The sequence below is a fragment of the Ahaetulla prasina genome, chromosome 7 (assembly GCF_028640845.1).
Source record: "Ahaetulla prasina isolate Xishuangbanna chromosome 7, ASM2864084v1, whole genome shotgun sequence".
In the NCBI taxonomy this organism is placed as follows: Eukaryota; Metazoa; Chordata; class Lepidosauria; order Squamata; family Colubridae; genus Ahaetulla; species Ahaetulla prasina.
Window position 1 is genome coordinate 73,999,446 of NC_080545.1, and position 15,706 is coordinate 74,015,151.

Consider the following 15,706-nt stretch of genomic DNA (forward strand, 5'->3'; position numbering starts at 1 on the left):
GTTTACGTTGCTGCAGGAATGTAGATTGCTTGATTCTGCCCTGACTTTGTCATAATGCTTGCCTGCTTGAGTCGGCCGCCTGTATGTGATAAAGCAGCTTCCCGTTGAGGGCGGAAGATAGGCGCAGGAGCGGATTTCGCAGAGGGGAAGCGAAAGAAGACAAAAGTCTCGCTGTAAATTGTTGGCCCCAGGGTGCTAAATTGAAATGGCTTTGTACTGGGATTCATTCAGCCTCCCTGGAACTTCAGGCTTGGCGTCTGTAGAGGTTCTCAAATCATCCAAGTCACGGTTTTCCCAAAGATGCTTTTTCAGGAGGCAACTGGACTTTTCTTGGTTTTCCCTTTTCAGTTTTGTCTCCAACACGTCCACACAGTAGCTAAAGAGAGTGAGCCAGAGATGGATCAGATAAATCCATGGAAAAGTTTGCCTTTGAAGGAAGTTGGCACCCACCACTCTCCTAGGAGAATGAAATATTTTAGGAAATATGAAAAAGGCAGAATATTATGTTTCCCTGGATGAGAAAAGGAGAAACATGTTTTAAAGACAAAGCAGCTCCCTGCCTCCCTCTTCAGCTCCAGGGTGATCAGGACATGATAGGATTAGCCTTCTACCCATCTCACCTCATGGCACCTGGGAAGATTCCATCACCCAGCAAGGCTCAACCAAGCCTGGAACACAGACAGCCTACAAAGTTAGCTAAGACCCCCACCGTATGGGAGTCTGACAACTAATCAGAATACAAGCTGAAATTCAAAGCCCAACAAAAGGTATAAATCTCTCTCTCTCTCTCTCACACACACACAGAGAGACACAGAGACACAGACACAGACACAGACACACACGTGCTTCTTTTTGCCCAAGACCTCAAAACCATGTGGTCCTGTCCACCATTAAACCATCTTTTCAAGCAGTCTCCATGTTTCCAGTGTCTTTCTCCCCACTTGGAACTGAACCCAGATGGACATTTCTTCCAACACCTTAAAACTGGTTCCTTTGCTTTTTGTTCCTTTGTTTGGTGGGTATCATGGCTTGGGGCACTTTATAAACCTTGACATTAGGGGGAATTTCCATTTTCAAAGGCAACTGAAAAGCATTTGTAGGTAACAATTATGAAGGAATGTTGCCCTGTGATCTACTTGGTAGTTATTGGAGAGATAATTGTTATGGAAAATAAGATGAACAATATATAGTTACGTATTAATTTTATTTAGCACTATGGACACTTTTGAACTTTGGTGTTGGAGAAAACTGCTGAGAATAGTGTGGACAGGCAAGAAAATGGATCATCAAACACATTAACAGAGTTCTCATTGGAGGCACAATTGACTAGCCTCAGTGTCCTACTTTGGATACATTCCAGCTCTCTGGAAAAGGCTCTAATGTTGGAAAGGTTGAAGGAAAGAGAAGAGAATGACTAGCAGTAAGTTAAATAGACTCCGATGTGGTGGTGATGAGTGCACTATTAGAAGACCTGAAGGATCAGGTTAGGGACAGATTATTTTTAAAAAAAATCAATGTGGTCACTAAGGAGTCAAACACAACTTGATGGCAGATAATAAAAGTCTATTTTAAGTTCTCCCCAAAATCAGTTTTTACAGCAACAAGATGATCTGTCTTAAAGTGGATCACAGATTTGTTTAGCCCCAAAAATTGGCTTGAAAAGATTAAATTTTTGAAAGTCAATGTTAAATTTAAATTATAGCCAAGCTATTTCAAAATGTATGCTGCAGTTTCTTCCAATGCTTTAAATGTTCATAAATCTTGAAGAGATTAAGGTTCATATTTGTATTTGCTAAACTGACTCACCCCATTTCTTGGGAGAACCAACTCTGAATCATATGGGACTCCACCTGATAGGAGGGCAGGATAGTAGACTTTTTCCAGCTTTATAAAGTCAAGACACTCCCATACTACAGTAGTATTATTTTTTCTTCTTCCCCATAACTATTTAAATACCCACACCCACACACTGATACAAAATCTATTTGCTTAGTTCTCTCAGAAGCTGAAGAAATGTCATTGCTCAGTCTAGAGTGAAAAGCCATTCTCCAGGTAGAGAAAAATTGCCATGGCTGCAAATATAATTCACATATTACAGTAGACGGTTGCCAACTATATGTAGTCTATTGTGAGGAATGAATGCTTGATAAAAAAAAATTAAGGGTGCGAGTAAGATCATGTTTCTTTTATAAAGAAGTTAAAATTGGATATGGCAGAAGAAACAATTTAAAGGCAGTGGAACTGGGATACATAGGTATGGAATAAAATAGGTAGGGTCAAGAATGATTGGGTTCAATAAATGAGAATTTTTTTTTAATTTGAATTTATATCCCGCCCTTCTCCGAAGACTCAGGGTGGCTTACATTGTGTAAGGCAATAGTCTCATCCTATTTGTATATTTATATACAAAGTCAACTTATTGCCCCCCCAACAATCTGGGTCCTCATTTTATCTACCTTATAAAGGATGGAAGGCTGAGTCAACCTTGGGCCTGGTGGGACTCGAGCCTGCAGTAATTGTAACTGCAGGCAGCTGTGTGTTAATAACAGGCTGCATTAGCCTGGTGACCAAATGCATGAGTGCCAAAGAAAAACATTGGGATGTTTTTGTCATATTATAGTGTACAGTAATGGATGTAGTTTGATTGCAAAATAAATGAAGAGCAAATAGGTGAAGAAATCTGATTGGGCAGATTTGACAAGATCCTGAAAATGTGCTGGGAAGTGTAAAGAACAAAGCTCAATATACAACATGAGTGAAATTATGGCTTGCAAGGCAGAAAGGTATAGTGAATAAATTTAAGGTGTGATGGGTATGTACTTATGTCAACTGCTTTTCTCCTGGCAGGGCTCAGTACCTCTAACTCTGCATTTATCTATTAAAGCCAGCAGGAAGGATCACCAGGAGCAAAAGTAGTTGGCAACCCTATTTACAAATCTATACTTATCCTTGTTTACAATATTTTATTACAGCAGAAATAATAAAAATGAGAAGGAAACAGAAGCACACAAAATTTCACTTTAATCAGAAATTCATAACTGATTTTTGTTATCTTTTCAATATAATATTCAGAAAATGTTTAAAATGAAGCTAATTGTGGATGATTGTCAAGTTCTACTAACAATGCAAAGAGAGAGGATTTGTTTAAATACAAATAAAATATAAAATATTTGTTTTAGTTATCCTACCAGCAGAGAATTGGAAGCATCTTTTACCGTCTGACAAAATTATTTCAGCATACTGTTTCCCAGTATTTTTAGTGTCTTCCAGCTGTGCACAGTCTGGCTTCAAATGTTTGATGTCTATTACTCTCACAATTCCCACATGTGAACAATAGGTTGCCTGGGGATTCTGGGACATATAGGTTGAACTCCGTCGACTCCGACAAGACCTGTGTTTAACACACAGAATCATCTATTGCAATGTCCTTCCTGTTAAAGACTACTTCAGCTTCAATCGCAATAATACAAGAGCAAACTATAGATTCAAACTTAATGTTAACCGCTTCAATCTTGATTGCAGAAAATATGACTTCTGTAACAGAGTTGTTAACGCTTGGAATTCACTACCTGACTCTAGTCTCTTCTCAAAATCCCAAAAACTTCAACCAAAAACTGTCACTATTGACCTTACTTCATTCCTAAAAGGACTATTAAGGGGCGTGCATAAGAGCACAAAAGTGCCTACCATTCCTGTCCTATTGTTCCCTTTCTTTATATCAAATTAATACAGTTATTGCACACTTTTGCTTACTTATGTTTTTTTGCTTATATATATGTTGTTGTTTTATGTCAATGTTTGCGTATACTGTTGTGACAAAATAAAAAAAACAAACACTTTATTTAGGAATGCTGGTTTATCCTTTTCTAGGCTTTTATTTTTGTAACTATCTGCCAGAATTTGAAATTGGGTTTGATTGCTAAGGTGGGCAAATACAATCTAAGTGCCATTGGTCAGTGAGCTATTTATTTCCATTTCTTATCTGAGTCAGTCAGTCTGTATAGGATACATCATTTTCTCTTTGACATAGCTGACTTCTGGAGAGGAGATAGGGCAGTCAGGCATAATAGCCAGATAAAAAAAAGCAATATCACTGAAGGAAGGCCCATAGGAAATATCTGTCTCAGGTTGCCGAAAAAAATACACTCTGTTTAAGCACAAAGACAAAGCAAGAAGGTTACTGTTGATTTGCTCAAACATATGCAGTCTGTTCTCAAGTAGTTTTTCTTGGGTATTGTTAACATGGTCCTGGCACCCTAGAACATACAATTCAGTAAATCGACTATAGTTATAAAAAATATGCCACAAGGAAATTCTTTTGCTTAAGGGAGGACATTCGGAAATTTGAGGAGATGTTATTAGTGCATTCATAAAACAACTGCAATGTTGTGGCAAGTAACCGCCATTTTACTAAAAGAGAAAGTGGTGCCTTTGAGTCTTGTTCGTTTTGCTCCTTTAAGCTCCCCTTTACTTCTGCCAGAATGATCCCTAGTATCCAATTACATTTTTTCTAAGTTGATGTTCTAGTTATGCAGATCCAATAAAGCTCATATGGAATAAAACTTGTAAAGATTCTGATTGCTAATTATATTATGTCCATAATATATAAACATTTCGGCAACAAGTGTTAAACACTCCCTATCCAACTCAAACAGTACAGCTCAAAGATCTTTCCCCTGCAACCCAACAAGAAAGACACAGACTTCAGAGGATAATTAGAACTGCAGAAAAAATAATTGCTACCAACCTGCCTTCCATTGAGGACCTGTATACTGCACGAATCAAGAAGAGGGCCGTGAAAATATTTGCAGATCCCTCGCATCCTGGACATAAACTGTTTCAACTCCTACCCTCAAAACGACGCTATAGAGCACTGCACACCAGAACAACTAGACACAAGAACAGTTTTTCCCGAAGGCCATCACTCTGCTAAACAAATAATTCCCTCAACACTGTCAGACTATTTACTGAATCTGCACCACTATTAATCTTCTCATCGTTCCCATCACCAATCTCTTTCCACTTATGACTGTAACTTTGTTGCTGGTAATCCTTATGATTTATATTGATATATTGACCATCATTTGTGTTGTAAATGTTGTACCTTGATGAAGGTATCTTTTCTTTTATGTACACTGAGAGCATATGCACCAAAACAAATTCCTTGTGTGTCCAATCACACTTGGCCAATAAAAAATTCTATTCTATTCTATTCTATTCTATTCTATTCTATTCTATTCTATTCTATTCTATTCTATTCAAAGGGAGATATGTACAGGTAGTCCTTGACTTATGACCATAATTGAGCCCAAAATTTCAGTTACTAAGCAAGATAGTTAAGTGAGTTTTGCCCTATTTTATAAGCTTTGTTTCCACAGTTGTTAAGTGAATCACTCCTGTAAATTAGTAACTTGATTATTAACTGAATCTGGCTTCCCCATTGACTTGTCATGTGGTCACAAAAGGTGATCCCATGATCTTGGGACACTGCATCCGTCACATGTCAGTTGCCAAGCACCCAAATTTTGATCACATGACCATGCTGCAACAGTCATGTGAGAAACAGTCCTAAGTCACTTTTTCAGTGCCATTGTAACTTTGAATGGTCACTAAACAAACAGTTGTAAATCGAGGACTCCCTGTAGATTTTGCTTTCATTGGTGCATACATTCTATCTAGACCAGGGCTGTCAAACTCGCAGGCCACAGGCCAGATGCATCACGCACTGGTCATATCCACGCCTGATTTGGTGAAGGGGAAAAAAGTCGTTATATGTCACATGACACTGCCGTGAGGATGTGAGTTTGACACCCCTGATCTAGATAGACTCTGCTGGATAATTCACCAAATCAGGCGTGGATATGGCCAGTGAGTGATGCATCCGGCCTGTGGCCCGCGAGTTTGACAGCCCTGGTCTAGATAGATAGATGCATCCAATTCCATGTAACGGTACATTAACAGCAAATGGGAAGTTAGAAATTAGAATTCGAAACTTGGAAGTCATAGTCCTTGATCAAAATAAAAGTCTGTAAATATTACCTAAGTAATGCATTTTTCACAGAAGTACTCCAAGTTTATGTTCAGTTTTTTTTTTTAAATTCTGCCCTTACCAAGGTCAACCATAGTTTGTGGGGATTACTTGAATCCATTTCCAAATATTAGGCTGGTGTCATGTCTTTTTAGTTATTTAAAACTTTACGAGACCTATTTGGTACATAAGGATTACACCATGCCAACATCTCCTGTCAGAAACTGCTGAGAAGGTTGGAGAAGATAATCTTCCAACATCCCCTTACTACTAATCTAGAGTAGTTCTAAAAATGCATTTTTTTTTCAAACACTTAAGGGCTAAGGTTGTCATCTAGATCGGAGGTCTCCAATCTTGGCCACTTTAAGACTTGTGGACTTCAATTCCCAGAATTCCTCAGTCAGCAAAGCTGGCAAAGAATAGAGCAAAGCTGGCTGAGGAATTCTGGGAGTTGAAGTCCACAAGCCTTAAGATGGCCAAGGTTGGAGACCCTTGATCTAGATCAGGGATCCCCAACCTCTGGGCTGCGAACTGTTTGCAACCAGGCCACAGAAACAGTGGATGAGCGTGTGTGTGTGCACCTCCACATCCATAAGTAGTAGGCAAGCGCATGCATGGCCACTCCATTTGCATGAGTGCGGCTTGCCAGCCTGAACCATCCTCTCCCCACTCCACCAGGCCACAAAATTGGAGAACTTTGAGCTAGACTACTTCACTGGAAACTAAGGTTTCTAATTCTGTATGCCTCTATCTACCTGAGAATAAGTTTGATCAAACTCAGTGGGATTTACTTCTCAATAAATAAATGGACAATCTGCTCATCTGTATTAAGGCTACTATACCTGGGCTCTAGGAACAAAGACATATTTTGGAACTATTGAGTTCCCACCTAAATATTTCAAATCAAGTAGCATTATGTCTTTCTCTCTTCAGCACTGGGTACAGCCTTTAACTTTGCATTTACAATCTTCAACCTTCAATAATATCTGAATTGAGTATGTCATATATTCCATTTTCTTATGCAGGCCCGTCTATTTGAGCAAGGTAATTTAAAATTAGTTATCTATGGCAATGGAAACCATTACATGAATGCAGTTGTCTGAAAATGGGAAACTAGTCCAAGGTCAGAAATAAATTGGTCAGCTGAGAAATGGGCAGCAGAGGAGGGAATTACATGTTTAAACTAGATGTTTATATTTTAGTAACGAAGACTCTTTTTCCATCAAACAGACTTAACATATTTTGCTTTTAGAGAAAAAGAAGTATTTAAAGAAACATCTATATTCACCTATAGCCGCAGCAGTCTGAAATAGCTGCACCATTGGCCTTTTTCTCTTGTAGCAAAGTTACCACTTAAAGAGTGCAATGCCAATAGTATTATAATTACACATCTGCAGTTTGCAGTTGGATCACTGAATCAAATTCTTATCCCTCCCTTAAAAAACTTTATATGTGGAAAAAGTTTTAAGAATTGCAAAAATGCTTAGGTTTTTTTCATTGTGCAATTGCTGTGTATCACTCTCAGAATTTCACAGAAACCCTCCTTCATTCTATAAATTGTTTTTGTTTGATATTATTAAAGGCTCAGTTGTTTCTGCATGAAAACCGCCTAGCACTCCTGTCAAAAAGCGATTCTGCAGCTGTGTTATCTTTTCCTTTCCTATAACTTTTTTTCTGAAAAAAGTGGAAGAAGCAGTAGTAAAACATTAGTATACAAATGGAAAATATCTGAAGGCTTAATTGTAGACAGCTTCAGGTTTGAGTGGGAAGTAGATGTAACTTCCCAGTAATAAAATCAATTGCACCACTAGGCACATTCATTGCAAAAAATTCCAGTTGCTTCCTGCTGGAATAACAAGATTTTGTATGAATAGAGCCTTACCATCCTGTGTGCACAAAACTATGCCCTCAGTGCAGGAGGGCGTTTGAACCTAGCAAATAGAAAGCACCCAACATTGGCATCAACCTGATTGGTGGCAGAGGCGTCAGTTTGGTTCTAGTATAGATCTGCAGCTTCTTTAGATATGACTTTCTCTAAATTAATAAAGTTTTGCCAAAATCTGGCCTTTATGAGTAACTACGATTTGGAATGTGGCACTTTCCCATTATAGAATAACATTATTCCTATGACCAAGAATGTTTAAACTGTAGCCCAATGAAATAGTGTTACATGCAGACACACAAAAGCTACAGGTTCAGGGAGACAATTTGTTTGCACATATTCCATGTATGATGTCTCTCCCCCCCCACTTCTACAAAAGGTGGGGCTTTTCTCTGAAAACTCATGAATTGGACTAGCAGATCACACCACAGAAATTAACAGGATTTCTTTTCCAACTAAGAGTACTGTATGTGCAAGTCAACAAAAATCTCCTAAGTGACTATCCCTGCTGAGTCTTTTCCCCAAATTGCACCTAATCACAGCACAAAAACCACAATTTTTTTTGGTCCTTGATATTACATTCATCTTATCCCCAGCCCACAAATAAGAAAGGCTCAAGACATTCTTAACTGCTCTGGAGTTAAACTATTGATAGCATTTTCTGCCTTATTCCAACAGGGTTCAAGGACAACCTCAAGGTGTAGAAAATCTGTTGGGTTTATCTGAGAGGGAAGAAAATGATGTGAAGGAGAAGCAGGATGCATTAGCAAAATAATAAATTTTATGGGGAAAAATGCTATGGGGGCTTGCTTATGGCATGACTAGATATGAATGGGAAAAGGCCTGTAGCCTGCAATTCTAATATTAAATACATTCATTTTATTCCTCTTAAAAGAAATAATTAAAAGCAACATTTAAACAAACAAGAACAAAAGCAGCAATCATTTGGGCCATATTTTAACACAGGACTAATCTCTGACTACAGGAAATAATCCCTATTAGTTCATCTACCCTGCCGCCCCCTTGATCCTCAATTTCCCAAACTCTCCTAAGACCTCTTCTTTAGGTTCTCCCCTAGATACAGTTCAAATTCAAAATTCTTGGATTTGAATGGTTTTCCCCAAATAAACATCGAAGCGGCTGCGCTCAAGGCAACAAGAGGCTTGTAAGGCTGGAAAAACCAACGTATTTGTAACTCCAGAAATTTAGATGAAGTTTTTTTGGGGGGGTGGGGGGAGAGGAGATTCCACAACACTTTGGCCGAGCTAGAAGCAAACTTTTGCCAAAGCGCCGGGCGCAGGAAATGCAGCTTCACCCCCCTGCATTTCTCTCTGCGCTCCCGGACCATCCTTTTCCTCCTCGATCGGTGTGCGTGGCAGTCACCCTTCCCACCCCTGCGTTATGGAACTCGGGAGGCGGCGCTCGCCGCTGGGCAGGGCGGAGATGAAGCCCGCCTGAATTCCGTGCTTTCCCTCCCTTCTCTCCGTGCCGAAATTGAATGGAGAAGCAGACCCTTCTCCCAGCTCCAGCTGCTTTTCTTCTCGGGCGGCCTCCAAGCGCGCCTCAGTGAAGGCTCCCACCTCGCTCCGACGCCTTCAGAGGACGAGAGGGTCAAGGGCGCCTCTTGCTCAATTTAGCATGTCATCCTCCGCGGCCAAACAAAGGAGCGGCAAGAACAGCGGCAACCCCGCTTCTTCCGAAAAGGGGGCCCATTCCAACCAACCCGATGACGTGGCGAAGAAGCAGCCGCCCCCGCCCCCGCCGCCCCCGGCCCAGGCCCACTCCAAAGGCAGCAAAGGGGGCTCTGGCGGGAGCAAAAGTGCCTCGTCCTGCAGCTGCGGCGCCATCCTGAACTTTCTCCTCTCCGTGACTTTCTTGGCAGCCGCTGCGGCCTCGGGCTATTACGTCCATCACCTTCTGGGGGAAGTCAAGCAGCTCAGCCTGAGGCAGGAGAACTTTGCCAAGCAGCGGGAAGAGCTGGCCAGTTCCTTGGAAAGCGCCGTGCAAAAGGTAGGTTGGGGAGGATAATCAAGAAGTAAATATTTCTTGCCCGGGGAAGGCCGAGGGCAGCCCTTTCAAGGCCGCCGAGCAGGAGCCTGTGTGTGTGTGTATGTGTGGGGTGGGGGGAGAGTAGGGAAGCCACCCATCCTATGCCCCCGTTTTTTTGGATTTAATTGCCCCGAGCTGTGCGACGATATTTCGCCTTGCTTGAAACGCCGCCAAATTTGCTCGCCTGAAGCAAAAATGCGCCGAAGAGGAAGGCTTGGTATCTCTAAGCTAGTGGCACTTGAGTGGTTTTAATCTTTCCGCGGAGGAAGGTGGAGTAAGGCTGCAGATGGGCTCCCTCTTGTTATTGGGGTCGAAGAGTGGCCGGGTTTGCTTTTGCCCGTTCGGGGGGGAAAAAAAAAGCAGATTTCCCTCCCTAGGAGCGTTTTCTTTTGCAAGCCACGTTTTAGCACGTGCGGTCCATGCGCAGCGTGGCGTTGCAGAGAATAGCCAGGCAATAAAGTTAAAAGTCCTCGGGGGGGGGGGGAGAAAAACGACTATTAAGGATTAACAAGCGATTGTTTTCTGATCATTTGGAATGGCTTTTTAGTCTTCGCCAGACAGTAGGGCCGAGGGAGACGGTCGACTTCGGAGGTTCGCGCAGTTGGGGGGTCGCTGGATTTTCTAGTTTTTCCTGTTTGCAAGTAGAAAATCGGATAGTAAAAAAAAAAGTTTTTCTCAGAGCCAATCAAGTAGTATTTATTCTTTGGGGATTTCCTCCAGAGTTGCAGCCAAAAGAAGTCTTGTGAAGGTCTAAACCCAACGTGGGTTTTTGTGAGCCATAACACATATTTGAATCTTCACTACAAAAGTTAACCTTGCAGTGTTTGTAATAAGTGCTTTCAGCTGGGTGAGGATGCATTAATAATATAATTGAATGCTTATTCCACTTTTCCCAAAATGGTACCCTTGGGAGTTATTGGACCAATTCCAATACTTAGCTTTATTGAGTGGAAATTACAGGAAATTGAAATTCATTAACTCAGGAGTGGCCCATTTTGTGTGAAGTGGATTAGAATATGAATTCACTCTTAACTATATGGATATTTAATTAAATACACATTTGACTTTTTTTTAAAGAACAAGTCTCCAAGATTTCTGCAATGAACAAATTGCAGATTGCGAAGCTATAGAGGAAGTTTGTGGGCCACAGATTGCTCTGTTCAGTAAAGTTTCATCTTTAAGTAATCTAAATCAGTGATTCTTTTGAGGTGCTGGATTTACAGTAATTGGCTTCTAAACTTCTGCTCAAAGGCCACGGGAATTGTAGTTTTGGAATGAGAAGGGCATAGCTTCACCATATAGTTGAGGACAGTATTCTGTGTAGCATAGAATCTAGTGGTTATAGTGGAATCTAGTGATTCTTTTGAGGTGCTGGATTTACAGTAATTGGCTTCTAAACTTCTGCTCAAAGGCCACGGGAATTGTAGTTTTGGAATGAGAAGGGCATAGCTTCACCATATAGTTGAGGACAGTATTCTGTGTAGCATAGAATCTAGTGGTTATCTTTCAATCTGTTCTATTTGCAACTATGGTATAAGAATTAGAAAATCAAGGTTCCTAGGGTTTTTTCAAACTATGTTTTTTTATGTTTTTTGAACTTTAAGATTCCATTAGAGGGTTCTGTAAGATCATTTTTAAAAAAAGTTCACTTGAACAGAGCCAATTTTCGATCACTGTTCATTATTGATGAGGAGTTCCAGGATTTTTTTTACCTGATGCTTCCATGGCTTGAAAACTCTCTTAAATTCTACCTGGGGCAGAGTTTCTTATAACCTACTATGGACTTCAACTCCCAGAATTCCCTGGGCAGTCCATACAGTCCATATTAAATCTGCTGAGGTTGTGAAACACTGGTTTAGTGAATTTATGACACAGGTAGATTTGAAGCAGGGTACTCTCTGGTTAATCTGTAGTGCAGTACTGTGTGACTTGAGGGTTAAACAATTATGGGCCCAGATTTGTGGTGTATGCATTAAATCCGGTGTAGCTCACATTTTTGCTGATTCTGATTTCAATGTAGCAATTTATTTGAAATTACAAATGCAATAGTTGCATAATTAAAGGGATACCATATCTAATAATATGGACAACCAGCAAATAGGAGGAAAAGTTAGTTTTCTGAGTCCCTGTGCTGCCATCTAGAGGTGGTTATGGTTTTTCAGTCCAGATCTGGTAATCCTAATGTTGAAATACTTTCACTGTAGTGTAACATGTGCTTTTCATGCATATTCCATGTGAATCTGCAGCACAGAATTTAGCTATTGGATTATGAACATTTTAGACTCCATTTCAAAAATGGCAGTTTTTTATTCTTCTATTGCTTTTTATTTTCATCAAAATCTTTGATAATGGAAGTTGGTTGCTATAAAAGAATACAAGTCTGGCAGGAATACAAATAATGTCACAAGTAGAAAGCTATTAAAGATTTTAATCAGATCACTAAACCATCTTATATTATAAGTATTATATATGTATTTAAGTCATTTATTTTGATGTATCATGTTGTCTGATGTCTTAGTTATTGACCTTCCTATGTAGAACACGATCCATTTCACTATGCTAACCTTAATTTATTTCTATCTTTCAATTTCTTATGTAGATGCAGTCTTTACAGTCTGCTTTTGGTGGCTTTGAATTGACATTGAAAAATGCTCAGCAAAAACAAGAGATCACTGAGAAGACTGTTAGACAAGGGGAGAGTGAAATCAGTCGCATTGGTGAAGTTCTCCAGAAACTACAAAATGAAATCCTTAAAGATTTGTCTGATGGTATTCATGTTGTGAAAGATGCCAGAGAAAGAGACTTCACATCTCTAGAAAACACTGTGGAAGAAAGGCTGACAGAGCTCACAAGATCTATAAACGATAATATTGCTGAATTCACACATATCCAGAAACAGAGCCAAGAAGAAATCAATGAAGTTAAAAAAAAGGTGGCTTCACTTGGTGAAACAGAAACATACAAAAATGACCTTCAGGTCTTGAAAGACACCGTTGATGAGATGCAGAGATCCTTGAAAGCCAAAGAGAAGACTATAGAAACCTTGCAAAGTACCATAGATTTGATGGAATCTGACGTTCTGTCTGAAGTTAAAGCACTTGTCAATCTCAAAGAGGAACACGAGAAGTTTAAAGAAGTAGCTGATACAGAGCGCCTTTCATTACAGACTTTAGAAGAGAAAGTCCTTAAAGCAGAAGAATCTCTTTCTCATCTTCCATTGGAGCTGAAGAAACTCAGTGATGGTTTGATGCACATCAAGTCTTCTGATGGTATACAAGATAGCTATGCATTCTCCAAAGATGACATAGAAAGTCTGCAGAAGAGCAATAAAGAATTGGAATCCAGGCTCAGGTCCATAGAAGAGAATGTTCAAGTGCCAACATCATCATTTGCACAGAACACAGAAGGAATGGAACCGTCTATTTTCAAATATGACACTAAGCTAGCTGCATTAGAAGAAGGTCTAGGGTCTGTCCAGAGTACTATAGAAAATGAGATACGATCATTGACTGATACTGTGAGGAGTCTTGGGGAAGCACAGCTCTCAATCTATGCTGATGTTGATGAACTAAGGAGAAGTCTGAATGATCTACCAAATAATGCTGATGCACTCGATCATATCCAGAAACAAGTTCTTGCTTTGCTGGACCAGGAAAAGTCTTCAGTGAATGTAGGGCAGTCTGGAGATAATAAGGCAGAACTTTCTTCTGTTAAAAATTCTGTTGATGACATGCGATCTTCCCTTGGTCAGGTAGAATCTGACATACAAATGCTTAGGACAGCAGTTGACAGTTTAGTTGCTTACTCAGTGAAAATTGAAACCAACGAGAACAATGTGCAGACAATGAAGGATTCCTTAGATGGCATAAGGAATGACTTGGATAGGTTGTTTGTTAAAATGGAAGATATCCATGAGATGGTTTGAGTTTTGAGCATGTTTTAACTCTGAACTAAAAAAAAGAAAAAAAAGAAATTGTTTTCCTAGTCCAAAGGAGCTTTGTTGTTTTGTTGTTGGGGAAGTTGGTGAAATGGAAATTGAGCTATTGATATCTCTGGAAAAAATGTTAAAACAATCCAGTTAGGTAGGACCTATTATTTCTACTATTTTAATTGATAGGACAAATTAATTTGTTTCTGCAGCTTAATCTATAGTACACTGGGTGAGGGTGTGGACCCAAGAAGCAAATTATGATGGATATTGTCCTTTTAATTTAACAAACATGAGGGCAACATCATGCTCAAAAACTGTTCCACTCCTTTGAAAACCAATATACTGTATGTATGCATTATTTTGCATACATCAGTCTTCTACCATTGAAATAAAGCAGCCAATCATAGAAGATTCTGTGTTAAATAATTAAAATACACAAAGGGCTGTAATTATATATAATAGGGTATTCATATGAAAATTATTGTATGGAATAATCATATTGGAGACTGGATTCTTTTGTAATCCATGCTTGTCAACATAGCCATTCCACAACAAAATCAATGTAGCCATTCCACAACAAAACTAAAGGTGCTTTTGATATGTCCAGAGGCAGTAAACATTGGCAGTTTTGGATAGAACTTTGCCATTATAGTAGTGCCTACTTTTGGGACAGTTTACTGTGATGTCAACTGAACTTGCATTTATCATTTCTGTCCTAATTCATTGATGCAAACTTGTATGGGGTCAAGGTAGGGAGATGAAAACGGGGTGGGGGAGGTAAATACAGAACATACCTCCCCTCAAAGAACAAAGGGCAATAAAAACAGAATTGTTTTTAACATTTTCCTTGTGCATATATGCATTTAACATTTTCCTTGTGATACAACAAGATGCAACAGTGACATCCAGTCTTAAGTGCCTTATGGTCTTCCTATTATTGAGTTGGATGAAACAAAATTAGACTTGAGATTGATTATTTTAAAAGTCCAATACATTAAAAACTACCTTTGAATTTGAGTAATTCTTCAAAGAAGAGATATTGATAATGTTCATTTTACAGAACCACTGAGTTTTACAGTTGGGTAGATTCTTGTTTATCTTCTTTAGAAAATATGACCCTTGTTCTTCTGTTGATTTATACATAATTGTTGAGAAAGATAAACAGAAGATGACTGTACAAAGAATGCTTGTAGCATCAGTAGTAGAGGCAACAGGTAATCCTCAGGAAGAGAAGCAGATAAGGTGTGCAGTAGCCATTTATAACATAAGCAGTGTATTCAATAACTGCTTCTGTAGAGATACAATACCTTAAAAACCAGAACCATGCCTTGTATTGAGATGAAGTCATTATTTTTCGGGAGTGCTTTTATTGTGTTTTGTGAATCTTGAATGACTGTAGTTGGCTGTGAAATAACTTTCTTGGTATGTGTAATTTGAATAAATACTTATTCTGGTTGTAGCCAACCATTTTTTCTAATTTTGAGGAAAACAGAGTAATTGCATAAGTTGTATTATTAGTTTCTTTGAGTCCTTAAGTTTTGCTTAATAAATTGAAACTGTCATGGACTCAGCTGGGATTCATGCATCTATTGCTACTCACCATTATTTCTCTGCAAAGGGGCATTACATACAGCTAAATTAGTAACATTTTTATAATACAAGAATTGGTTGCATTAATTTTTTCTGCAGATTTATTGTTCTGAGAAAATAAATATAATACAATATTATATTAGAATATAAACTATTTTATATACACAGTACATCTAGTTGTGGGATGGATTAGTTAGCTAGTAAAAGGGTGAATGAAATACAGAAA

At 39.1% G+C, this 15,706-nt stretch overlaps 1 protein-coding gene across 1 annotated transcript; it reads left to right on the plus strand.

The window, feature by feature from the left end:
• Positions 1-9,275: 9,275 nt before the first annotated feature.
• CKAP4 (cytoskeleton associated protein 4) lies at positions 9,276-15,354 on the plus strand. Its single transcript, XM_058191208.1, has 2 exons — positions 9,276-9,920; positions 12,559-15,354. Exons 1-2 carry the CDS (start codon positions 9,549-9,551, stop codon positions 13,882-13,884), a joined length of 1,698 nt encoding a protein of 565 aa, XP_058047191.1. The 5' UTR covers positions 9,276-9,548; the 3' UTR covers positions 13,885-15,354.
• The last annotated feature ends 352 nt before the right edge of the window (positions 15,355-15,706 follow it).

Excerpts from the sequence above, each read along its gene's own strand:
- CKAP4 (XM_058191208.1), top strand. The coding sequence starts at position 9,549 with ATGTCATCCTCCGCGGCCAAACAAAGGAGCGGCAAGAACAGCGGCAAC. Across the intron at positions 9,921-12,558 it reads TGGAAAGCGCCGTGCAAAAG|ATGCAGTCTTTACAGTCTGC; the intron begins GTAGGTTGGGGA and ends TTTCTTATGTAG.